The sequence below is a fragment of the Poecilia reticulata genome, chromosome 14, assembly GCF_904066995.2.
Source record: "Poecilia reticulata chromosome 14, P_reticulata-male-v2, whole genome shotgun sequence".
NCBI lineage: Eukaryota > Metazoa > Chordata > Actinopteri > Cyprinodontiformes > Poeciliidae > Poecilia > Poecilia reticulata.
Window position 1 is genome coordinate 10,037,457 of NC_088843.1, and position 27,408 is coordinate 10,064,864.

Consider the following 27,408-nt stretch of genomic DNA (forward strand, 5'->3'; position numbering starts at 1 on the left):
CAAAATGAAATTGACACCTAGCTTTGAAATCATAATCGTTTTGCTGTTCCTGGGACAATACGTATAGATTCAGGCTCAACTCAACGTCCAGAACTTCGGAATGCTGTCAAAATGATTTAGCGTCATCAGGAAGCTTGAGCAGAATGTTTAAGCTTCGTTGTGGAAGTGAACCTTTAACCATGTTTTTATACGACTTCTTCGGACCGTTACACGGCCCTAAAGGCTGGCGTAGCCATGCCACAGTGCAAATAACTGGATTGAAAATCCTCACTCTGTTGAAATCTAGCAGCTGCACACACTTTTTCAATAAACGTTATGTCCTCTAACTGATTCTCCAATCCTTCTGCTATTTTATCCTTGCAGAAATCAAAAATGTTCACCTCTTTCATGAGATGAAACCTCTGCCTTTTGCTCTCTCCCCCCCCCCCCCCCCCCACCACTTTGAGCTGGAAACACCATTCAGACTTTAAACATGTCACAAGGCATGATGTACACCAAAAGCTTCAGCTGTTAATGCTTTTTTATGGGCTGTATAAAATCACAGTGTTATTTTTCAAGTATTTGATCAAATGCAGCTTTTTTTTCACCTAAAACATCAACGTGACACGACCCACTCTACCGTTAAAGCTACATTCCTACAGTCCACAATTTCTGCTTATAGCCTTTTCCTACTGCTACACCCTTAACAATACACCAAAAGTTTATATGTCAGAAGAGAAATGAATAACGGGAACAGTGTCGTAGGGAATTTGAGCTAAATGCTTCAGAAGCAAGTAAATCAATTCCTAAAGGTCTAGTTTTGAAAGAAGTAAATAACTATTTACTGCTGTTATTTGCTGCTGTGCTCATATTTTCATTTAAAACTTTATTTTTTTCTGATTAAGTCCTGCAAAGAGTCAACTTTCTCAGCTAACTTGACACATTCATTCAATCAATAAACTTATGTAGCTAAAGTTAGTCTTTTCTAAACAATGTCAGTCAACTAATTTTTTTATTCTAGTCCTTTTGGCTGCACACTGGTTTTAATTGAATATGTTAACTCTCTGAGTCGCTGGATTCTCACACGTTAAAAATTGTTCTCACATGTGGGAAAGTTCCTGCGGCAGAATGTCAGTCAGAGGCCCGTCGACCCCGGGAGTCACGTCACTTCTCACCGGAAACAGTGTTATAATTGGTGTGAACATTTATTGTTTTAAATCTTCTGTACTTGAGCTGCCACTCCGAGTGTAAACACCGCGTGTGGCGTCACGGTGACAGTCGACTGCACATTCACATGCTGGCCGAGACTCCGTTAGCTCGTTGAACGCAACGCGGTTCAAACTCACAGTTTTTCTGCGTAGTTTTGAAAAGAACAGAAAAGGAAATCTTATTTTTCTAAAAGTAAGATGCTACATGTTGGGACATCCATCCATCCCTCCTTCCACGCATTCATTGTTGGAAAAATCCACTTGGATAAACGGCGAGATCTGGCACCTCCTCTAATCTTAGGTTCAGTTTCTTTGACACAGTCGATTTGGCTCAGTTCTGTTTTTTTGTTTTACTTTCAGGAGCACAGAATAGTTTTTTATTTATGTTAAAAAAAAACAGACAACAATATGAGAATCAGTAAACACAGGTGTTTTTGGTTTTTTTTGCTCTCACAAAGACTCTAAAAATATGTGGCGTCATTATTAGAACACAGACCAGGTAAAGCCGGTGATGGGCAGATGTCACAGACAGACAGGTTATTTGCACTAAATTGACTATTAGCATCAGCCTCATTACGGTGATTGTCTCAATTTATGACTCTCATTACACAATTGTCTATCAATCTGAAACCATCTGCCACCGTGGGTACAGTGGGAGGAAAAAAAAATTATGGATGTGTTGGCAAATTGAGTTTGACCGAGGTCCGTCGAGGACACGGTGAATGTGACAATTTTGCATAATGCACTTTGATGATGAAAGTCGTGTCTGAAGTTGGTGGAGGAAAAATTTATAATCTCTTCTCATTTAATCTCCCACTCTGTCATCTTCAGCCTGTCCCGTGGGTCAGTTCAAGTCGGGCACAGAGGGACGCTGCAGAGACTGTCCAGAATACAGCCAGGCCCCCATCGGGGGGTCGGCGACGTGTGCGTGTCGCTCCGGATACCTACGTGCGGAGTCCGACCCTGCAGAAAGCCCTTGCTCCAGTAAGTCCACATTAATCAGTCATTAATCCACCGCTGTGGTGTCGGTGCTAAGCAACCGCGTCGTCTACTCCCTTGATCTCGCCGTTTAACTTCCCCTGCCCGTCCTCACTTAGTTTGTTTTTTTGACACCTCTGGTGTTATTTCCCTCTTTTCTCTGGTTTTCTTCAGCCAGCTTTCCCTAAGCTTCTCAGTGGGCTTTGAGATGCATGTCTTTTGTGACAGGCGGCTGGGGTTGAGGTTTTTCTGCTTAAGTGAGGTACTGATAGTCTGAAGTGACACCTCCGTGTCGATTCAGGAATTTCAATTCAGACAGGTTTCAGATGTGTGAATGGGAAGCACTTTTAGTAATTAGGTGCACTGTGTGGAGATGACCATGAAGAGGATGTGGGAGAGAAACAAGCGTCATGTTTTTGACTTGCTGTTTTCTGCAGGTGTGACGTAAATTCCCACCAAATAAGTACACACTAATTTTTATACCAGCAGCGATAAATTTAATTACAAAAGCCCTTATCTCACTTATTTATCGTTTCATTTAGCTGTTCATAATATATTCTATTTTTTTCACTTGATTGCCTGCAAATCTTTATTACATATTTTTTAATTTGTATGCTAAATTCCTAGCCAGCCATTACAAATACAGTGCTGTAGAAAATTATTTGCCTCCTCTTCCCCTTACAGATTTCTTTTGTTTTTGCTTCATTACCCTAAAGCGTTTCATACCATCAGATTTTATTATCAAAGGTAAGCTGAGTAAATACAAATTACAGTTTTCAAACGGGAGAAAAAGCCATCCACGCCAATCTGGTCCTGTGGGAAAGAGGAACTGTCCCGTAACCCCGACTACTGGTTGTGGCAACAAGTAAACCTTTTACGATGCTTATACTTCCAGAATATTTTTTGGATATCATCAAGATGTTTTTCTCTTTCTTTTTTTTTTTTGATCAGCAGTAATTTTTACCATCTGACTCTGCCTTTGATGCCTTTATTGTGTTTACCTTAACCAAGGTAAGAGAGTCTTCAGAGCTTTAGGCGCCGTACTGGGTTCATCCTGGATCAGCAGCAGATTGTTTTTTCCCTCCCTGCTCCATGTTTTCTCCATTTGTGCATAATGACTCTTACTGTGGTCCACTGCAATCCCAAACCGTTAGAAAAAATGATTTTAAACTTTTTTTTTTCCAGATTGGTAAATATCTTATGATGTAGTTTCTCTTTTGTTACTGAATTTCTTTAGATCGGGGCTTGATGTTTTGGTATTTGACATCTTTTAATCTACTTCCTGTTTCAAACAAGGTTTTATTGTAATGATTTCTTTATTCTAAACCTCTGGCAGTGATCAGACCTGAGTATAAAAATTTAACCAAAGATTGAAGGTAATCACGGATAATTGATCAAAGGAAGGAAATTATGTTTTCCTCATTGGGCTTAGTTGGTCGAACATCTTTATTCCCTCATTATTTCAAATTATCAGTTAAAAATTTATTGTTTATGTCCTCAGATTAGTCCTTGTCTGATTGTTTGGTTGACAAATGTTTAGTTTGGTTTTACAGTCTTTCGTTAAAACAATTGCCAAATATGAAGAAATGCGTCAATCGAATGTATTCCAAGTTCCTACAATCCCTTATTGGGTGTGATGTTGTCCCACTTTGGTTTTTAATGAAGAGTACTATTAGCGCTGAAATCACCCGCAGACTCGGTGACAAAGCTCTGTCTCTTTGGCAGGAAGTGATACTGATTCACAGAGCCTGAGTGGTCTCTCTGTTTAGTTATGCTTGGCTTGAGGCAGTAGCTATCTCCTTACAATTTTCAGACGGCGATCATTATCGCCGCGCCTCAGACGAACCTAATTGCACCAGTTGAGTTCTGCAAAACACGCTCCCGCTGTGATGCAAAGTCACTGCAAGAATATTGTTCTTCTTCGTGACTGAATGAAAATGTTGCCAGCCTTTAATGCAAAAAAAATGTAAACAAGTGGTCTGTGTGGGTCACGAGAAAGATGTGAGCAAAGGACATGAGTGCACTCCTGTTGTTTCACTGACATTGAGTGGCACTTAAAAATTAAATATGATTTTGACCTTTTTGTAAAACAATTCAGCATGCAGAATAACTACTTGTGTTTTGCAAAGATTTGTTATTGAGAGCCAAATGAACAGTCACAATGCTTCATGTTTATATGATGGTGAACAGTGACATCCAACAGTGTTCATATGCTGTAAACTTTTCCACACTTTGTAACATTACAACCAGATATTCTCTGCACTTCAGGTGTATATATGACATGCCAACACAAAGTTGTGCTTAAATGTGAAGCGGAAGGAAATGGTACAAGGTTTGCGTAGTTTCCATTTCCAAATAAAATATAATGCAACCAACTAACTTCAGAGTCCAATCGACTGATTTAATCTCGGTATAAATTCAGCTGTTCTGTGAAGGTCTCAGAGGTTTGTTAGACAGCATCAGTAAACAAACAGCATAAGGACCAAAGAACCAAGCAGACAGGTCAGAGACAAAATTATGTTTAAATCAAAGCGATATCTCAAGACCCTAAAATCTCACTGTTGAAATGGAAAACCCAGCAGGACGTGATCATTCACCTAACCTACAGTAAACGGTTGCAGCTGTAATGGCAGCAAACATTGCTTCTGCAAAGTATCGACTCAGAGGACTAAATCCAAATGCAGACCACAAAGGTTTATTTTCAGTATTAAGATATTTCCTTCTGCTTCAATCATGCACAACTCTGAGTTTCTGTCACATAAAATTCCCATAACTTGAACTGAAGTCTGTGGTTGTGACATGACAAAATGTGAAAAGGTTTAAAAGGCATGAATACTTTTGCAAGGTGATTATAAATAAGTGATCAATTATGACATTAGAAATATTGTCAAAAAGGAATAAATTGGCCTTTTTTTCTTCTTCTTCTCAGTGTGGTAAATATGCAACTCCGACTTCAGAAACGGCAATTGGTCAATCCTATCTCACAGTAAATAAAAAGCCAATTAGCAAAATTGCTCATTTCTATACATTTCTTGCTCCTGTAGAGCCTCCGTCGGCTCCTCGCAGCGTCATCCCCCAGATCAACGACACCACGCTCACGCTGGAGTGGAACGAGCCTCTGGACAGAGGCTACAGAGAGGACCTGAGCTACTCCGTCAGGTGCTCTGTATGCAGGTCACCCAGGGGAACCTGTCTCCCCTGCGGAGACAACGTCAGCTACCGTCCGGCTCACGAAGGCCTGCAGGGTCGCAGGGTGGAGGTGTGGGGTCTGCTGCCTCACACGACGTACACCTTCACCGTCCTGGCACTCAACGGGGTGTCTCCGCTCAGCACCAAGGAGCCTGCTGGCGAGAGCATCAATATCACCACCAACCATGAAGGTAAGAGACAAAAGCACTGAAGTTAAAAAAAAAAAAAAGAGAGGGAGAGAGAGAGAAATAAGAGTTTAAATAGTCTGTATTTCGGTCGATATCTATAATCCTGCTGCTATCTGTGCAGTGCCATCGCTTGTGTCTGCGATTCGGAAGAGTGACTCCACAGAGAGCAGCCTGACTCTGCAGTGGTCGGTCCCAGATCAGCCGCACTACAACGTGCTGATGTATCAGCTGCGCTACTGCGAGAAGGTAAACACCACCTAACCGGCGAGTTTCCATTCAGGTTCAGTCATTTATTTAGTTCACTCGTGGTAAGACTCTTCTGCAGCTCTTTTAATGAACTGAGCCCTGATCTGCTGGGTCATAAGATTAACCAGGAAGTTTTAAATTGTTAATGAAGCTTGTTGGTTTCATTAAAACCAAGCTTAGTTACTCCAAAGTTCTGTTCAGAAAGATTTAAAGAAAACTTGAACATTATAGAAATTAGGAATGTCTGGATATCATCAATGCAATATTCTACAGGAATCTTATCTGATGATATTTTAGAAACTGAACTAAATGGACAAAAAGAATCCCAGCCAAGCAATGGGAGATGTTTTCTGATTGGTTGATTCCAGTGAAAACAATGCAAACAACATGAGGCCTAAATCAAAACCCTGAGGCTCTCCCCAGCTGCTAATCCTCCATCAATGGCCCCCTGCAAACCTCAAATCCTCAGAGAAATTGAACCCCAAACCTAAACAGGTAATGAAGAATACTGCTGGATGAATTAGTTCCTGTGTGACAACAAGGACAGAAACCGTTCTGGACAGAACTGCAGCTGAGATCAGAACCTCAACCTATTTAACATCCCCAGGTTAAGACTATTTTAACTTGCCATCATTGGAGAGTAAGAAAATCCAGGGTTACTTCATTAAACATATCAAGATGCCAGCAGATTACTTTTCTAGAAGTCTTCTTGGCTTGACCCCACTATTTTTTCTTTTTTCACATTTTACTCCATATTCATACTTTGTTCTCGTCCAGCTTACTTGGGTTTTCTTTGGCAGGAGAGGCGCAGTGAAAATCCGTGCTCATACACAGAGACGAAGAGAAACCAGGCTGTGCTGACAGACCTCCGCAGGGCCACTCAGTATGAAGTGCAGGTCCGGGCGCGCACCCAGGCTGGCTACGGCAGCTTCAGTCCTGCAGTCGTCTTCCGCACCCTGCCTGATGGTAAAATGTTCTTGTTTGCTCTTGCAAAAAAAACAAAAACAATTCTCACTTCTTTTTTTTCCATTTCCACTGAGTTTTTTTTTTTTTATTATTTCTTATCAGCATTCTCAATCCCTGAACTGTGTTTGCTATGCATTCATCGCCTGTGAGATAGTGTCCGAGTATCGCGCCTGTTATTAACGCAGACTCTTGTAATGTCCCATTTGCTACATCGGGGTAAACTCTGTAGTTTGGCTTTTGCACCCATAACTTTCTGAGTAAATGTCTCTTTTTTCTTTCTTTTTTTCCCCCTCCACCTTCAGGATATGACTCTGCCTCCCAGTTCTTGGTGCCTGGCATCCTTATCGCAGTCGGGATGCTGCTGCTTGTCATTTTTGTCGTCTTAGCCGTCTTCTGCCTACGGTGAGAACAAGGGGCTGAGAAGAAGACAAATTTGCATGGGAAAAAAACCCCCTGCTAAAACAACAGGAAATGTGAAAGAAAAGGGCTGGGGAAATCGAAAACCTAAAACAACCATGACCCCCATTTTACAGTTTGGCACCACTTTGTTCTTTTGTTTATACCTATTGTATCTTATCAACCATAGATTTGCTCTGTGCTATCCTCAGTTTTTTTTTCTTCTTTTTTTCTACGTCTGTGAAACGGTGCAGACACCAAGCAGTGTTTGTGATTTCTTTCGCTTACGCAGCTAAAAGCTATCCTGCTCATTAGAACGTTTTCCTGAGGCTTCATTGTTTGAGTAAATAGTGTTGGATGCCATCGTGGAGGGGGGAGCAAGAGAGAGAGAGTGCATAGATCTGGTTAAGGGATGGAGATGACGGTAGAGGTAGAGGGCAGGGAAAGACAGGATGCAGGCGTCCCAGCCCTGTTTCCACAGGACAGGAGAACAATAGCTGTGACCTTGTGGCACATTCACACACACACATGCACACACTCAAACCAGCTACTGAGGCCCAGATCTGCCTCAAACTGAGGGTGGTGCTTTACTGCTATTTTAGGCTTTTGAAGTGGGAAAGAAAGAGAGAGAGAGGGAGACAGCAGCGGTGGAAGGCGGTGATCCAGGAGCCACAGGCTCGTTACGGTCTTGTAGGGATGAGTCCGCGCCGTCGGAATCCTAATGGAGCCGCTTGTGTCAAAGAGCGGGACCGTAGGGGTCGGCTCGGACAACAAGTCATTTTGTATTGTGCCTTTAAGGTTTCCGAGGATTGTTGAGGCCAGGCGAAGGCCTTTCAACCCGGGCCTGTTGTTGTATCAAAGAATACACAAAGTGTAATTGATGGAGGTGTTTTTTTTTTTTTTTTAACGCAGCGCTTTTTACCTGGAGGGACGTGGTTTTATTTACACTGTTCTTGTTAGAGTATGTTTTATCACAACATGAGGAACTGTTTCATCAAGATTTTATGTAATAGACCAAACTTTAGTGGCATGTAATTGTTCAATGTAAGGAAAAAGATACAGAAAATGTATACAGATGAAACAATGTGACATGAATTTGTAATGATTAGGTCCAAATTGCTCCAGAAGTTATCACAATAAGCAACATTGTTGTTTTGAGTCCATTTTCAAGTAATGCAGTGGCATTATAATGCAAAAACCCTTTCTCAAAGATCACTAAACTTTAAATTTTTCTAAACATTTAACACTGGACCTGGGAAACATTTTAAATATCCAAAATAAATACATAAAACAACAAATGCAATGAGTTATGCAAGTAAAACTTTTTTTTTTGTAATCGAGTTTTTGGTAGAAAGACGGAAAAAGAGAAAACCACGAAATCACGCAAATGGAAATTACTGAAGTTGTTTTAATTTATTAGTGTTTAACAGATTTATTGCTTATTGTGACAGGCCTAGTAACGATGCCCCTAAATGAAACCCAGTGCATTCTCAACGCTCCTATTTACAACATGAAGTCCGTCTTTATGCAATTTATCTTTTACATAAATATCAAGGTCATGAAGATGAACGAACAGATGTACCCAGATCTCCATCCAGTCTAATTGGTCTTGAGATATTCTGCAAAGAATATCGGGGAGAACTTTCAATCTCTAGATATGCAGAACTTGTGGACACCGACTACAAATGTATGCCACATATTTCAGATTTTTATTTTTATGAAACATAAAAAAAAACAACATAATTTTTCCCATATTATTCACTTCTTTGTACACACAAAATCCCAGTAAAATGCTGTGAGTTGTAGTTGTAAGAAAACACGACAAAGTGTGAAAAGTTAAACTTTTATAAGGAGCTTTTGCTGTTCATTTTGGTGTTATCTCCATTTTTGATCCGTTAGCATCTACTGAAATAATCCTAACAACAATAGCTTCAAAAAGTCTTTAAATACTTGAATTACTTATTTATTCTTTGGGAAACTATGCTTGTGCCATAATCTTGTTACATTTATGCTGTTCTGCTTCCTGCTGCAGCCGTCACAGCCGAATGAAAGATCCCGAGCTGAGCGACAAAAACAGCCAGTACCTCATTGGCCAAGGTAAGCCGGACCTCGGCTGATTTATAACCTGTTCACGTCAGAGAAGCCGTTCCTAATGATGGGCTCTTTGCTGCTCATAGTTCTTGAACATTTCTTTCCTTTCCTTTCCCACGACTCTGTTTGTTCGTCTCTCGCAGGGGTCAAGGTTTACATCGACCCCTTCACCTACGAGGACCCTAATGAGGCGGTGCGAGAGTTTGCCAAGGAAATCGATGTTTCCTTTGTCAAGATAGAGGAGGTTATCGGCGCCGGTACGCTCCACTCAGGCTTTTCCCACTGTTACTACATGTGTAAACCTAGTTACCTTTCTGTGAATTCATTTGGTTTGTGGCTTTTCTTTTGCCTGATCGTCCACTTTAAAAAGAATATTATTAGTCTTTACCTAATTTAGCCTTTAAAATTGATTCATAGGCATTGTCTGGGCTCCTGTTTTTTTAAAGACCAAATTCAATATAGTTGCACCAATAAAGCAATTAACTGATAAATATGTGGCCAACATTATTGGCCCTCATTTACACAAAAGGACACTGCTTGCTGCGAGCGAGCTTCACATTGGCTAGATTAAGCGCTGATGCTCATAATGTGGGAAACGGCTGCTCTAATGGGCGTCTACGTGTCTGCAGGCGAGTTCGGGGAGGTGTGTCGAGGACGGCTGAAAATCCCAGGGAAAAAAGAAAACTACGTGGCGATCAAGACCCTTAAAGGCGGCTACACCGAGAAGCAGAGGCGGGACTTCCTGTCCGAGGCGTCCATCATGGGGCAGTTCCAGCACCCCAACATCATCCACCTGGAGGGCATAATAACAGCCAGCTGCCCGGTGATGATCCTCACCGAGTTCATGGAGAACGGCGCGCTGGACTCCTTCCTGCGGGTCAGTGCGACAACGGGCGCTGTCACGCTGTCTCCCGGGCTGACGCGTCGCAACTAAAGCGTCTCTGTCCTCCCCCGCAGCTAAACGACAGCCAGTTCACTCCCATCCAGCTAGTGGGGATGCTGCGCGGCATCGCCTCGGGCATGAAGTACCTGGCAGAGATGAGCTACGTCCACAGAGACTTGGCTGCCCGCAACATCCTGATCAACAGCAACCTGGTGTGCAAGGTGTCCGACTTTGGCTTGTCACGCTTCCTACAGGAGAACTCCTCCGACCCGACTTACACCAGCTCTCTGGTGAGGCGGCACCAGCACTGATTTACTCATTACTCACAGTTCTGTTTGCCAGGGAATGTCTCAGTGTGTGTGCGTGACGCTTTTTAGGCTTAATTGTTTGCTTTTTTCTTTAATGCAGGGAGGCAAGATTCCCATCCGCTGGACAGCACCCGAGGCGATAGCCTTCAGAAAGTTTACCTCTGCCTCAGACGTGTGGAGCTACGGCATCGTTATGTGGGAGGTCATGTCTTTTGGAGAGAGACCGTACTGGGACATGAGTAACCAGGATGTAAGTTTCAGCAAAAAAGGCGATTTGGCCTGAAAGTAAAATCTCTGATTATTTTTTTTATATCGCATCTGATTTCCGATTTTAAGTGATTTTGGAGGCTTTTTTGCTTACTTTCTTTTCTTAAAAAGAAATTACAGAAATATTTTTCAAAAAAGGTGCTTTTATTTAAATCATCGCTTCTGTGGTTGAAAGATGGAGTGTATGGTAATTTCTGCTTAATTACAAAAATACAGTCAAAATATTAGCAGATAAGATGCAATTTTACCAGAAATAAGTTAAAATTACGAGGGATAAAAAAACGTAGTTATCAGGATCTGATGTGTGCATGTTTGTTTTTTCTTCAAAATTTGTTTGGACAAAGTCTACTTCTAATAATTTGATGCTGATCTATTATTTCTACTAAATATTACCTCTAAATTTTATACCAAATGATAAATTCACCAGATGTTCAACATTTATTATTGATTTTTTTCTTTTTGCAATTTTTTGTGTTGAAGTTCCCATAAAATTACTGCTTGATTGTCTTAATATTACGACTTTATTCTTGTAATTTAAAACAGTAAAAAATTCAAAGTCCAAGTAAACAGAAGCTTGTCAAACAAGATGGCGGCCCACGGAGTGCTGACATCACTGTGAGCAGCTTCTAAACTGGTGACAAACAAAAAAAAAACAGATTATCCAAAAATTAAATCTTCAAAACCCCAAAATTTGATTAAGCGATAAAATCTATTTATCGCCACATGGAGCCAGTTGTAATAATCCGTTTCTGAATTTGTTCGAATTATTCACGTCACTACTTGGAATTAGAAACTGAATTCTAGCCATCATGTTGCTAATTATATACGCCGTGTTTGTGCCCTCACTAAACTCCTTGCATCTCCGAATCGATCCAAACATCATTTAGTCGAAACACTTTGTTTGAACAGCAGCCGTTTGTCTCCCATTGTCAGGTAATCAATGCCATCGAGCAAGACTACCGGCTGCCCCCGCCGCCCGACTGCCCCTCCCACCTGCACCAGCTGATGCTGGACTGCTGGCAGAAGGACCGCTCGGCGCGTCCCCGCTTCGCAGACCTCGTCAGCGCTCTGGACAAACTCATCCGCAACCCGGCCTCGCTGAAAATAGTCGCTCAAGAGGCAGGAGGGTAAGAGTGAAAACACGTAGCTTTAGAAAATGTTGCGTTTTTCCGTTGTTCGGTGATCCAGGACATTTTTTGTAGATGTGATGCTGAGTCATTGTTTTTGTCTGTGGCTTGTCCACATGGTTTGGAGAAAACTACGCTGAAAGCTCTCCTTACTATTTTGGCTTCAGCTACGGTCAAGCAGCAACCTCTCATCTGTTTGACACAAATCTGTTTGGTTTCATGCACAAAGAGGTGAAAGCGTCTTTCATGCTGCAGTGAGCCTGTAAAATTCTGCCATGATACCTAAATGAAAACAAACAAAATTTGGAAACTCCAGCGCTGATGACGTTTGCATATTTTGTCACACTTATTTTACATCGTGCAGTCCTGTGTTTTAGAACAATACATTACAGCATCAACAGTGAATTTATGCCAAAGTTCTGTTTGTCATTGCAGTTTTTCACATTGCTAAAGGAAAGCAAACATGGAAAAGGAATTATGTTAGTCTTTTCAAATAAAAACAACACAAAAAAAACCTTAACTGCTCCTTAAAAAAATAAAGATTCAATATTACTAATCAAGCTAAGGAATTATGTTGGCCTTTCAGCTTTAATATTTCATGAGTTGCATTGAACTACTGTATGATTGTGTATCGTAATAAACGGCTCAAAATAAAAGCATCTGGTCATGTAAAAATGCCCTTTCAAAAAAGCTCACAAATGAGCATCAAAATAAAAGTCTGTCCTTTTCACGGAGAAGGTTCTGAATTGCTAATGGAGCTAAGCTAGTCATGAAAAAGAGATTATGCTAGGTCTTAAAAATAGAGTTCATAGGTGACCTTTAAAATAATTGTCTTGCTCTTTCATGGGTAAAATCATTAAACGTGCTTCAAAAATTACAGGTCTTGAAAGAGCAACCGTTTCCTATGTTGGTTCTCTGTAATGTGCCGTTATTTAGAAGCGAATGATCCAAAAGCAGTCTGGGTTTGGACGGTGCTAGTTTCTTCATAGATAGCATTTTTATCTCAAACTTTATTCTCCAGACATGTCGTAATCTTCCCATCTTTCTTTTGTTTGTTTTTCTTTGTATTTTAGCTGCTGTTTCTGCTGATGTTTTTGTTTTCTACGCTGCTTAACTCTGACCTTTAAATCACTTAGGCATAAAAAACTCCTAAATTCAAAAGATGGAGTGGTGCTGTATCTACAGAAAAATGACTTGGCAAGGAATCTATTTTTAATTGAATATAGAGGCACTTTACTGCCAGATGAAAACATAGTTTCCATTTGTCTTGTTTACATTTTGTAAAATCAGTAATTTAACACAGACAGACATAAAAAAGTATTTATGCACCAACAATGTGAATCTCAACAAACCTCAAGCTAAACTGGAAAGAAATAAAATGTTACTACTTTAATCTCTTGTTCCCTACATGCTGTTGTTGTCAGACACAAAGGCTGGTCTGAAAATTAGTAACAATAAAGTCCAGAAAGAAACTTTGAAAGACATTTAGTAGATTTTTGTTGAACTTTTGCACAAAAGCTTTATAAAACAAAGGATAAAACTCAACTTTTCCATATGCTAAGCACTCTAAAATAGCTAGTTTAAAACCATCACAGTACGTATGTCTTAATGGCATCGACAGAGAGGCGGACTGATCTGTTTCTGATTGACTGACTGTCGCGCTAACACACAGATAAAGTCAGCAGCATGTGTATTCCCTGATTGAAAGGGCTGCCAATGTCTCTTTCTGGGGTCATTTCAAAGTCCTGACAGTAGCAGGACAGCCATTACCCTCCCACTGCCCGTTCCGAGATGCCACCTCAGAGTCCTGCTGTGAACTGTCAGCTACTTGCTGTGCCCATTTCCCTTCCTTCGCATTCCGCCTGTCAGCTGGTTACATACCGTTGAAGACGCTCCACCCCTGACAAATCCCATTGTTTGTAGCCGTCAGTCAGCGCGCCCCAGATTATGCCTCTCCCCATCAGCCCAACGTTGCTGCAGGACGCGTGGAAGCTCCTCGCCGCTGTTTTGGTGACAGTGAATGTAAGTCATTCTTTTGTTTGTCGGCTTTCTCCACCCCCTCTGCAGGCCGTCCTACCCCCTGCTGGACCAGCGCGCACCTTTGGCTCTCTCACCGTGTTCTTCAGTTGGCGACTGGCTGAGGGCTATCAAGATGGAGCGCTATGAGGACAGCTTCCTGCAGGCTGGCTTCAACTCAGTAGATCAGCTGGCCCAAATCACTGCACAGTTAGTTTCTTCTGTTCCCAACTGGCTCGTCTGATGTAGCTTTTAATTTTGATTGGAAGTGTTTTCAGGTGCTTTAATGGCCTTTACCATCCTGCTTTTTCTGTGTTTCAGGGATCTGCTGCACATGGGTGTGACTTTAGCTGGACATCAGAGGAAAATCCTCTCTAGTATTCAGACAATGACCTTGCAAAACAAGAGCTCGGCAACTGTGACATTCTAGCTGCTCTGCCCTTCTTCATCCTGGACGTGAACACAGCGCACAGGTGTGTGCCGCCGTGTCCTAGAGCACTCTGGATTCTTTCCTGTGACCCACTTTGAACACAAACGGAGGAAGGAGGAAGATTGTATTCACAACCAGGGAAAAGAACAAAAAAGAAGAGGAAAAAAAATAGCAGATAAAGATGACTGGTGAGACTTGAACCAATCACCTGGAGTAACCAGGTGGTAAAGTCATCTAGACTTTCTCTGTCAGATTTTTAAGTTTGCAGTCAGTATTTTTACATCTAGCAAGTATAGAACCAAGTGCATCTGCCAAACCATGATGAGCGACAAACCAGTGTTTACAGTTTCTAAAGTTTCATTCTCAAAGTGTCATTTACTTATATTGTTGCTCCCCCAAAAGGTTTCCCTTTTAACCAAAGGAGACAAAAAAAATGCTAATCTAAAAATTATCTTTTGTTTCCAGGTTGCTTTTATGATTGGGAATGAGAACGTTTTTGTTTGATTCTGGCTGTCTTTTTATTAATCCTTCTGGATCACCTTCCATGTCAGTACTGCACATTCTAATTACGGGAATAGTTTCCTTCCATTATATTTCAGAACGACCTCGTCTTTACTCAGGTGTGATGTGTAATACAGACTTCAAGGAACGCTGTAGATGCCCGTAATCAGAAGCCTCATCTTCCTCAAGTCTGGCTCCCCCTTCGCCCGCTAAAAAATAAAAAATACAAGAGGAAAAATGAGGCACAAAAGAGACATTTCAGCACTTTTGTCATTTCAGAGTGATTTGTAATCTTGTGCGATTTGATGCGTTTATCCTGGGCTGTGTTTCTGTTGGATGTTTTCTGCTGGCAGCTCATTTTTGCTCTAATCAGCCAGAACAAGGACCAAGTGGACTCAGAGACCAGAGAACACTGTAGAATTGGATTTTCCATTTTATCTGGCCTCAAAACATGTTTTTAATCGATATTAGTGATAATGTACATTTTTAATACTCTTATTCTGTATTCTCCATCATCTTCCAGTGCCATTTATATGTCTATATGTGGTCTTAAATGACTGTTTTATAAAGCAGATATCTTTCCTGTGGGATTCAGTGCGTCTTGTTTTTTTTATACCTTGAAGTTGGAACTCCTGCTTGAAAATAAGCTAACAAGCTAACAAATAGCTGCACTACGTTTCCATGTTAAATGCTAACCAGTAGGGATGTACCCGCTAATCTCACGAGCGCTAGCTAGTTACAGTTAGCATGACTTCGCCTGATGAATTTGTTAGATACCCTAACAACTACTCTTAAATAATTTCTTTGGCAGCATTTTGGGTTTCCAGTAGGAATGATAAATGGTAACAAAGTGGCAGACAAGACAAACAATATATAAACACTGCAAGTTGTTCAGACGCTGAAGTAGGCAGAAAACGTCGCTATAGCAACCGATAGCTGGACATCTAGAGGTGAGTTTAGCTACATCACAGTCCATCAAAAGCGAAATGGTGAATGTAGTGCAGAACAATCACAGTTAAAGCGCTCTCCTAAGGTTTGAAGACAAAAGAAATAATTAAAAAATATATATCAATTTGATGTAATTGTGACAAAAATTACTAAAAAATATAAGATTACGACTTTACTGTGACTCGACTTGTTGGCTTTAGGCATCGTTACTACTGTCGCTTTATATTTAGAAATTTCACTTCACTTTTAAGTATAGTGATATTTCTGTCCTCAGTGCTGGTAAAATATTTTTAATCTTTATACCACGTAGATAGTTTTTAAATGGCAAGCATAACTCAGAGTTTCTGTGCAGTCTAGAAAAGTATGAAATTAGATTTTAATTTTCCCCAGGACGCTTTGCCCTTCTGTCCCTCAGTTTCCTTCCTTCCTAACTTCTTTCCTTCTTGGTGTCCCTTCGTTTATTTAGTTTTCCTTGCGTTCTTCCTTGTTCCCTTTTCTTCGTACCTTGCTTCCTTCCATTTTCTTGTCTTCCTTCCTGCCTTGTATCTTTCCCTTGGTTCTTTCTTTGGTTTTGTCCTTTTTTTCCTTCCTTCCTTTGGTTTTCCCAGAGACTGCGTAAACAGTTGCTAACCCGCATTTGTACATTTTAAGCAACGCCCTTATTTTATTTTCGTATCTCTTTTACTTAACTAGCAGGCTAACTGCTAGCTTGTCACCTTCAAGTTTCCATGTGGAATTTGAACAATGTTAACAGGAGGAATGCTAACAGCTCCATTTAATCCCCCAGCCCCACCCGGCTTCCTTTAGCTGCAGCTCTTGAAGGGTTTTGCTGACCCTTTTGACATTTAAGTCGTGAATAATTTACCCTGTGTAAAGAGAAGACCTCACCAATTGTTTGGGGGGGAGCATGGTTTGCAACAAAAAAAAAAAAAAAAACAGGACGGAGGACAGCTTGGTTTAATTTTATCTTGGTAAGAAATGCTTTAAACATTCAATTCCAATGGTGTATTTGGAAAGAACCAGTTCAGAACATGAGGTTTAAATGTTTGACAGATTTTTAAGAATTTTGTAGGTATTTTAGAAACATTTGTCCCATTTCATTAAAGGTCACATTTCATTCCTCAGAAGGGTAACATGTAATTCAACCATGTAATGCATATACAGTTTAGCTTGATTATATATTTTCTGACATTTATCTTCTAGTTACTGGTCATTTTGTTCTCCCTTTTTCCATCAAAACCCATCTATTTCCATTTTTTCCTTTACTATTTTCATTTCAGTCCTGTAAACAACCCATTTTGCACCAATTTACTTAAGTCATGCCATATGAGTTGTGATTGCAGTTAATTATATTCAGGAAAAATGAAAAAAAAACCTTTGCCATTTTACTCCTTTGCATTTTTTTTGTTTGTAATATGCTAGTATTTGGGGTCCTAAATGGTACCAATCCACGTATCTGATCAGCACATGGGGGAAAAATGTAGTTTAATATTTTTATCTTATCCACATGGGTTTACTGAAAAAGTGACTTCATTCTACTTCTTCTGCCTGTTTGGTTTTAGTTTCTTAGTGATTTTACTAGAACATCTTAACGACCTCCAGGAACATTTTTTTTACTGCAGTCAACAAGAAATATTCCACATATATCTCTGGCAAACAGAGCCTTAATGCATGGCACTAACATCATTATCTAACGCTTAGGCTATGGCGGTTCGAGCAATTCTTTGCAATATTGATATCTTGGGTTTTAGAGATGTTGCAACATATTGTGCAGCTGTACTGTCTGGTCATTTCTGCTGCATCTACTTTATGGGTTTTTATTAAGCTGAAAGTTCAATTTATCTTGTAAAACATTCCAAACGCAATATAAACAAGAACCTCGAAAAAAAAAATTAGATTCAGCAAAAAAAAAAAAGAAAATCTTAGTTCTACTTCAACAAAGGTTTCTAAAAGCTGAACCTTTTCTCTTTTGTATCACTATTACAAACAGTGATACTTAAAATATTTCCACAGACAATAAAGTCTGGATAAGGTAATATTTTACCACTGAGTGCAGTAAGGCAGTGTCAGATTGTAGTATTTGTAATACTCATTGTTCATTTCAGCTGCCTCTGAAGTCATCCCCACAGCTAGTGAAATGTTAAAACTGCATACAGGAGGAGCACCGATGACATTGTGTGAACGTCACGGGGATCCCTGTGGACCTGAACTGAAAATCCGTGATTTTACCTGTCTCCGGTCTGATAACAGGCTGTTTTTTGTTCCAGTGACCCATGATACCTCTGACCTGAATTCAGAGGAAAATCAGCACACAGCAAAGAGCTCCATCTTTCTGAGTGTGTCTGGGCGGCTGTACTCTCCAGTGTGCTTTTATTTCCACAGCCAGTGGATGTAAGAGAAATAAATTGTTCCTCTTTGGGATTTTTTTTCTCTCTCTCTCTCTCTCTGTTACTCTCTCTCCGGTTAAATAAAGCTGAGATCACTGAAGGAAAAAAAATAACTTTTTTCTTTTCTTCTTTTTTGTTTTCTCTCTGGCTCATGTAACAGACCTGTCTTTCGTCTATCCTGTCGTTCCCATTTTTAATAACGAGAAACGAGAGACGGCGAGGTCTTGAGTCGACTCTCCCTCCCTCTGCATGTCCCAGCTTAACTTTCTCGCAGCGTTTCGTCTGTTTGTGCAGCGAACCTTTACCCCCGAGGCCCTGAAGCTTGTCCTCTCCTCTGTTTCCCTTCCTGGTCCTCAGCCCTTTTAATCATGGAGAGATGTTCTTTTCTTCTCTTGCGCCTTGGGCTGAGAGCAGCTTATAGCGCAGAATAAGCTTAAACTGTCTCTCACACACACTTTGTTTCCCTTCTCCCCCTTTTTTTTTTTATCTTTAAAGCTACCATACCCAGGCTAAGCTGACAGGCCTGCTAAAAATGTTGGGCTTCATTGATTATTATCCCTTGATTATTTTTGTGTTGCTGACTCATTCCTCCTGTTTTGTTGCCCTCATGTGCCCCGGTAAACATTTGACCTGCATAAGCATGGAGGAATAATGATGAGTAACTGTTCCTGGAAGCACTTTTTTATGCTTTGGTGTGCATAAATCTCTCAACCTCTTCTTTTTTTTTATTTTTCTCTAAAGACAGACTTGCATTCATCTGTAGTTTCTACTTCTGTCAGTGCTTTGAGTGACCCCTGACCTCAGTATAGTACAAACCTAGCATCGGCTTTGTGTGCACATCTGAATGGCCATTCATTAGGGCTGCTTTTAGGCAGAGAGCAGACCAGGCCAGCAACCTCCCCAGCCTCCCTCCACCCCTGTTTTCTCCCTCTTTTTTTTTTCTTTCTGTTTTTTGGTGGATTGTGTCATTCCCCTCACATTCCTGTGTGCATTCAAGTGTGGAGAGGTTGTGTGTGTGAGAGATGGCTGAGATAGGTGGGGGTAAACCAGAGGGACAGGTACATGAGGGCGAGGCGGTGGGGTGGATGGAAGGAAGAGGAGCTGAAATGGTTTCACTGTCTGCAGCGGTAAGCAGCAGGGGAACAAACAGTGCATTGCGAGGTTGTTAATACCTCTGCAACTTTCCACATTTTATTATGGAACAGTGATAAACTTCAATGTGATTTACTGGGTTTTTTTTGCTCGCGGGTTTGGCGATGGCAGAAAGATGCTTTGTCTTCAAAATGTGTTAGAAATAAATATCTGAAAGGGTATGCCTGCTTATGTTTTTACCATCCTGATTTAGTACTTTGTAGGTGCAGCTGGAGGTCTTTTGAGGTGTTTCCAAAAGCTGAGTTTTGTTCTCATCTGACCTCCTCTCTCCTCGCCGTGTTTCGTACATGGCTTGTGGCTCCAGGTTTTCTTTTGATTTGCTTTCAAAATTCAACAAGCTAAATGTTTCTTTGAGGGTTTCAGCTGTGAGGTCAAAGGTTGCCTTGTCAAATGATTCTACCATCTGAACCACGGATCTCTGCAGCCCTTCCAGGGTCATCATGGGATACTTGGTTGCTTCTCTAATTGACGGGCATCGACGTCTTCTTTGGTTTGCAGTTGCACCAATACTCTTAGAAAGTACTGGACAGTCCTCACTCAATGTTCAAGGCTTTGGATATCGTTTTATGACCCAACTTTGCTTTAGGCTTTTCCACAACTTTCTCCTTGAAAGTTTTGGAAACGTTCCTTTCTGTGTCTCTATCTTGGTCGTCATGATGGCTACTTCAGGGGTGTCCAAAGTTGGTCCTCGAGGGCCAGCATCCTGCATGTTTTAGTTCTCTCCCTGGTGGTAGTAACAATCTCCTCAGCATGTCAGTGTTCTTCTTAGGCCTTCTAACGAGCCATCATTTGATCCAGGTGCATTAAACCAGGGAGAGAACTAAAACATGGAGGACCTACTTTGGGGACCCCTGGGCTACTTGTTCACCAATGTTCAAATTTCTGAGATTAAATTAAACACCGGCATACTCTCTGTATTTGCTAGGTGACCTGCGCAGGTACTTGGTTGCAGTGGACATTATTTTGTACACGGCTTCATCCAATTTTAACTGTCCGAGCTAAATAAAAAGGATTCCCACAGCATGATGCAGCCACTCCCATGTCTCTACACAAAGAGAGGCACTAGAAGATATCAATCATTGATTCTTCCTTCCACATCAGTTATGCACTACTTTGTGTTGGTCTGATACATGTCAAGGAAATATATAGACAAAATAGGGAAATTTTCAAAGTGTATTAATGTAAGGCTCTGTTTGAGTATTTAAAGATCTACTCTGTTAGTGTTTTACTTCTTTAACATTACAAGTATTTTAACTAGCTGACCTGAATTCTTTGCATTTTTGTTCATTTTGTATCCCCGTAGAAATGACTACTTCCCATTCTTTACAGTTAAGCCCAAACATTCAGGAGCTTTGACTTTCCTCTTTGGTCAAATGGTTCGTCATCTAAATTAGTTTCAAGCAAACCCCCGTCTCCCCTTTGGCCAAAAAAAAAAAAAGCATTTCTGATGAAATACTTGCCGTCACTTCCAACCTCTGATTAATTTCGTCTTCCACCAGTCTCTCTCTCTCTCTCTCTCTTTTTATATGATTGCCAGCATTGCTTTGATTCTCCCAGCTGCAGCAAGCTTGAAGATGGAAAATTTAGTTTTTAGATTCCTGCGCTGCTTTGACTCCTCCAGATTTTTCTCCCAGAGATGACTCACAGACAGTTTCATCAGAATGGCCCGGTATTTCCGAGCAAATCCACCAAACAGCCTCGCTAAGATTATTTTTCACTTGTGTACGCAGCGTGATTGTGCTGAAAGATGGAAGGCACACTGCTCAGCAGAGCGCTCCCGCTCTGTTTCATATTAAATCCCATCACTGAGAAAGTTGCACTCCTAGCTGCTCCCGCCGCAAGTCTGTTGACTTTGCAGGAGGTTGTGCCAGGCCAAAGTTGTAAATATGAATTGTTTCACAGCTGACCCACCTGGTCAAATAGAAGTGTTAGGACTTTAATCTTCCTTTCAGGCTGCAGTGCACTTAAATGTGGAAATAGTCTGGAGTTTTTCATCATGGACCCAGTTCACTTAATCAGCGTCAACAAAGCCCGGCTGTCCAAGCGCCTAACGCTGCTGTATTCAAATACTGCAGTCTGTCGCCCTTTCTATCTGTCTATTGAAGCTCGGTTAATTAAAAAAGTTTCTGGATTAACACCACTAAAAAGTTTTAAACTGTGTCGTATATATGGAGGCCATGAGGAAAGAAGTTTTGTAGCTAATTCACACAGTTAAAACTCCCTGATCCTTGCCAGTAAATACAACTTCAGCGGAAGAGCAACATGTGACAATGTGTTGTCTTTTTTTTTAAAACAACAACAAAAAAAAAAGATTGAAATAAAGTGCAGCAAGGCTGTGTGAAAAGGCCGAGCTCGCCACATGATGCTCCGAAACGACCACATGATTGCGGGGGAATTTTGGCCCACTCTTCCTTTTCGACGTTACTTGTGTCCTGTTTGTTTTGTTTTTTTTCCCTTCCCACCACTAACTGGTTGGAGGTCTGGACTTAGACTGGGGCCAGAGCTACACTTTGACCCCGTTCTGTTCCAGTGATTTCAGCTTTGTACACACATGGCCTCACATTTGATTTGAGAATACTTCTTTACACAGAGGAGTTTCTGGTCCGCTCAAAATGGCTGCGAGACAGGCTGCAGAGCGGGCTCACATCACCAACCAGGGTGCTTTATAGCTGGAGTGAAGTCTTTGTGCTGAGAGAGGAATGTCAGAAGTTTGTATAAACTGTGAATACGGCACCTTTAAACAATTCAGGAAAGCTCGGCTGGTGATGTCATGGCTTTGTAAGCTTCAAAACATCTGAATTTATCGGAGTCACACCTATGGAAGTATTTTAGGGAAGCTCTTAAAAAAACATTTCCTTATGTGGCATTTCTGAAAAAGTAAAAGAAATCAAGATGTCAAGAAAACGTGTATCTTCTAGTTCATCCTTTGGTTTAATTTCATCATGGAAACTTCCAGCCATCACAACATCTAGTGGGAAGACAGATTCTGCATCTCAAAGATGAACATGTACATCTTGGGACTGGAATGCCACATGAAAACCAGGAAATGTTCCTTTTTTTTAAAAAAACGTCTTGCGGTCTAGTTAAACTGTTTAGCCGTGACGACCGTTGTTACATTTAGAGGAATATGGAAGAAGCTTTTGAAGCAGCTTATGGTCAAACTGTAAGCTGCGATGCACAGAGTTGGCAGCAGCATGATGTGGGGAGCTTCAGGAGCGTCTGGTGGTCTCTGCTAAACAGACGTCAAGTTTTTATTTGAACTGCTTGAATTTTATTGAACATTCTTACACGAGTCTTTAAGAAAACGATCTTTCTTATCACTCCGGCATTTAGCAGATAGAGATAGTCTTGGTAAGCCTAATTGACCTGAAACATAAAAAAAAATCTGATTTAATTTCAACTTGAGAGAAAATAAAGAGGTTGTGTGTCTTTTTATGCAGTATATAAATGTTGGGTTTCGGATGTATTTTCTGTTAAGTTGCTGGTTATTTTACTATTTTAAGCCTCTATAGTCTCACTTGTTTCATTCCTGACTTTTCAAAAATATATAGCGAAACCATCTATAAGAAAAAACTTTCTGAAACAAACTGCAAAAAGCCATCTTGGGAACATGTCAAACATGTAAGCTGCCCGTTTATCATCTACTGTAAGAAAACGTGGTTGCATGGATCTTATGGTTTATTTCTACCAGCCAGAGGTTCACCATAGCTATTTTAGTTTGAATGGTGATAATCTGTCGCTCAAACCGGGAGCAGAACCACAATCAAATGAAAAAGGTTTAATGTGAAACGTTTAAGAAAAAGTAGACAACTTATTAATTCATTTATAATTATGATTATTATAAGACATTTTACCCCATATTTCATTAAAATACTCTAAGTACATGGTACGAGATAAGAAAAACAAATTTGTAAGTAGTGGGTAAACGGAGAAATGTGCAGGCAGACGGCCAAATTGACTCTCAGCTGCTGTGTTTGGATTTTCAGCGAAGCTGTGTTTCTATTATAAACTTTTCTAAAACGTTTCAAATTTAGTCTACTCCATCCAAATGACTTTATTCCAGAAGTCTTTGCTCAGTTCACGCAGATCTCTGAGTGAAAATCGAGTCCTTTTTAGTTGTGTTAACTTAACTTCGACAGCAATCAGGCTTATTGAAGCCCGCAAGGTTTTAGAAATACACTGTTCAAAAAAATAAAGGGAACACTTAACCAACACAATATAACTCCAAGTAAATCAAACTTCTGTGAAATCAAACTGTCCACTTAGGATCAACACTGATTGACAACGGGGACCCACGTCGGGTCAATCAGTGTTGCTTCCTAAGTGGACAGTTTGATTTCACAGAAGTTTGATTTACTTGGAGTTATATTGTGTTGTTTAAGTGTTCCCTTTATTTTTTTGAGCAGTATAGTTTTTGTTGTTTGTTTCTTGTTCTGCTTCTTTGAAAATAGCCTGTTACTTGCCTATTAGTTGCAGTTTTTCTAGAATCGTGGCAACGAAGCAACAAACAAGACAATGCCACTCCTGTAAGGCTGGTTGCACTTGCTAATGGTTTGCTCATCAGAAGCATTTAATGATCAGCAGCCGCAGGGCGTCATCTGTTTGATTTTAAAGCAGTAGATTTGGATTTAATGACTCGGTTTAATGTGTTATAATCCCACATAACGTTGTTCATGAGAGGCTGACTCTATGCTAAACCTGGTGTTGTTATAGATTAAAAACTAAAAAAACATGCTGTAAAGATTAAAGTTACTCAAATATAAGAAGGAAGAAGCTTTTCTTACTTTTTCCTGTGAACTAGAAAATTATGAAATTCAATATGTGCCTTAACGTGGGCCAGAGGGCTGCTTTGCATTAAAATCTGATATATTTTAGTATATAAGAAAATAAAAAAACCTTTGCATGGACTCAGGAGCACATACATTATGTAGATCAGTCTGAGTGAACGCAGTTTGTCCAAAAATAAAAAAAGTTAAAGCTCAGAACTACAAAAGGATCCAGGAAGGCCTCCATCCTCTGCGGAGCTGACCTCGTTTTGAAGCTGATTTATGGTTGCATTAGTGGTGTGGGTAATTTCCACATCTATATGGAGCCTCCATTAATACTGAAGGATACATTCAGGATGAACTGGCCTGCTTGCACTCCAGACCTGTCACCCCTGCCTCATTTTTTAGCAGCAACGTCACCTAAAAGCGAGCCCCCGTGTTGTTAATGAGGTGGAATTTCACGTAACACAAAACAGAAAACTGTTTCCGTTATGATGATACATGAGGTTTTTCCTGAGTTCCTGAAAACGGGGAAAAATTAAGTGGTAAACATGACTGCATGTGAACTTTCTCATGTTAATATGCCGTCAGGGTGACTTTTTTTCTCTCTTCATGATACAGGACGCTGATGCTTTGTGTTTTCGTTTCCACTTTATTTACTATTCTCAGCAACCCAACTGTGATTTGCTTGCAGTTTTTTCCTCTCCATTTTTCCTAATTATTGCAAAAGTAAAATTGTTTATTAGTAAACAAAACTAAAAGCCAACAATTGTATGTATGTTAGCCGTTATTTGACATTTGCACAAGTTCCCATTTTATTGCATTATAACAGTAACTTTGTGGCATTTCATCATAAATGTGAAATGGACAGAAACAGAGCTGTTTGTTTGATGAAAATCTGAAAAGTGTGGCATGTATTAGGAGAGCCGCCTTTCACTTCAATTACAGTCTCAAAACCAGATTTCAAAATATACTCACCACATTTTTTATTTCTTTATTTTTGGCTCGTTCTTCACCGTAAAATACCTGAAGCGCAGTAAAGTTAGAAGGTGAAACTCTACCTGAGTCTTCTCTTTCACAGTTTGTCTTCCAGGATTGTCCCGTACTTCCATCAAATAAAATAAAACAAAAACCTCATCTTCTTCTATTAGATGCCCTGAACTTTTAGGGGGTACCAGAGTAAAGGGGAGTTCGACAGAAATGAGACACTTTTCATATTTGATTTGTAAATACTTTTGAAAACCACCTATTATTTACTGTATTTGTTTTAGTCTGTAATAATAAAAACTAATTATACTGACATTGTTTTGGTTGCAGTGTGATAAAAGTTTCTCTATTTATTTTTTTAATACGAATACTTTTGCAAGCCATTATACATTTCCATCACATCATCAGACTTCTCTGAAAGGATCAGGTGTTTGATGGATATGTCACAGTGAGAACCGGAGAATCTGAATGCGGACATTAACACCTCCAGGACGTGCAAATGGCCCGTCTGAAGGTGCCGACAGGTTCTTGCTCTTGTCTTAGCTTTCAGCAGCCATCCATCTCGCCTGTGGCACTCTTTTGTTTTCCCCTCTGCAAAGCCGTGCTCCCAGCCTCGCGTCGAGAAATGAAAGAAGAGTAATCTTCCCTCTTTATATCCTTTCCATGTGAATTACCCCATATTCTGAAACTTTATCCACATGCATCAAAGGCCGCTACGCTGGCAGGGAATTAAAAGTAGGGAGAAACTATCAGATTGCTCTAAAAGAGGGAGGCGGTGAGGCATCGTGCGGGGAAGAAGGATTTGTGTGTGAAGGGGAGGAAGGTTCACACAAAGGCCATGATCAGAAGTGGCAAGCGTCTCATGTCTGAGATGTTTCTGATCAGCGTGATTGATCGCCTGTGTGAACTTGTCCAGGCAAGCTGAGATGGATGGGTTTATTCCTCCAGTGTTGTGCTCAACCTCTTAGAGAAGGCCTCACCTTTTAACTCCACTCCTCCACATTGCCGAGCTGCACCAGAATAAATCTTTACCGTCCTCTGGAGAGGAGTGGGCGGGCGGGCGGGCGGGGGGGGGGGATAAAATGGAAATGCGTGTCCACCAAAAGCCACCTCGCCATTAGGGAAGCAGCCTCTTTCATGCTGACCACCAGGGTTTGATCTCAAGTTTGTTGAACTTTCAGAAATTTAGAGAAGCTGCTAAACAACATCAAAGGCTTGTTTTTTTTCCCCCGTTGTACTGCAATAAAATCCATCTTTTTTTTTTCCTGCCTCTTTGCTGTGTTTTCCATGATTACAGTGCTTCATATTTGTATTGTGGTCGTCGTTATTTACCTTGACTGGATGCCTCTGCTTTTCTTTACATCGTAATTACAGTTTTGGCAACCGGTCGCCCTAATGTGCTGTTTTCACAGAAGTTTACAGGCCTAAAATCCAAATAAACACTCTCCACATGTGGGCCCCACTGTGCAGAGGACATATTTTGCACTTAAATGAAAAGTTGGATAAATGCATCTCCCCACACAGCAGGACAAAAGATTAAAGAGCATCTACCCCCCTCCACCACCACCACCACCTCCACCTTCTTTATTTTTTCCCCTCATGTGGCCCTGCACACGGCGTTTCAGACAGTTTTTGGAGCGACAGTCCATCAGAGCTGTTGTTTATACTGTAAAAACATGACCGCTCACGTTTAGAGCTGACCCTGTGAACAAGCGCGTTTTAAAACGCTCACATTCTGGAAATCTGCAGGGCATGAAGGCTTGTTTCTGAATGTGAGTGCGCGTGTATGCGTGTGTGTACGTGTGTGTCATGTTTAAGTGATTGTTGCCCACTTGGAAATTTGAGGAAGGGAGCATATGGTTATGATTTAACAGCATCTGGACACAATACAACAAGCTTAAAAACAGCACAAAGTGTGTGAGTTGGTGAATGCAGCTCCGTGATCAGAGATATAAATAAATATAATGTTGAATATGCACCACAATATGTGGCTGTGTACCTGGATAAAACAGCACTGACCAGCAGGCACAGTGAAGTTGGTGTATTTTACACCCTGAACCGAAGAATTTACACAAACACAAACCCGCAGAGGCACAAAACTCACTCCACTGGGTTAAGAGCTCCCTCTAGCGGTCAGAAAGTGCCCCGTCCATCAGAAAACACTCGTGTATTTTGACAGCAGCCTTTAAGTATGGTAAAGTTGGGGGCGGGGGGAGGAGGGCAACATAACGCATTAAACACATCTTCTCATATTTTTTTTGCCGATACCGAGGTTGAAAAAAAAAAAAAAATCAGCAGTTCCAAGAATTGATAACCGTTTTGTGATCCATTATCGGCCCGAATAACAATCAGCAAATCTCTCTGCAGCAACCAGCTTGTTTCACGCCTACAAAAA

General features: G+C 40.8%; 1 protein-coding gene across 1 annotated transcript in view; it reads left to right on the forward strand.

Annotated features, from left to right (window-relative positions):
- The window catches only part of ephb4a (eph receptor B4a), a 51,433-nt gene extending 36,070 nt beyond the window's left edge, over positions 1–15,363 (forward strand). Inside the window, exons 5-17 of the mRNA XM_008427761.3 lie at positions 2,019–2,171; positions 5,210–5,545; positions 5,664–5,788; positions 6,589–6,754; positions 7,057–7,156; positions 9,183–9,247; positions 9,385–9,498; positions 9,871–10,118; positions 10,199–10,414; positions 10,533–10,682; positions 11,633–11,826; positions 13,894–14,052; positions 14,164–15,363. Coding sequence (XP_008425983.1) covers positions 2,019–2,171; positions 5,210–5,545; positions 5,664–5,788; positions 6,589–6,754; positions 7,057–7,156; positions 9,183–9,247; positions 9,385–9,498; positions 9,871–10,118; positions 10,199–10,414; positions 10,533–10,682; positions 11,633–11,826; positions 13,894–14,052; positions 14,164–14,272 — 2,135 coding nt within the window. The 3' untranslated portion in view covers positions 14,273–15,363. The remainder of the gene's footprint in view (positions 1–2,018; positions 2,172–5,209; positions 5,546–5,663; positions 5,789–6,588; positions 6,755–7,056; positions 7,157–9,182; positions 9,248–9,384; positions 9,499–9,870; positions 10,119–10,198; positions 10,415–10,532; positions 10,683–11,632; positions 11,827–13,893; positions 14,053–14,163) is intronic.
- Positions 15,364–27,408: the final 12,045 nt, after the last annotated feature.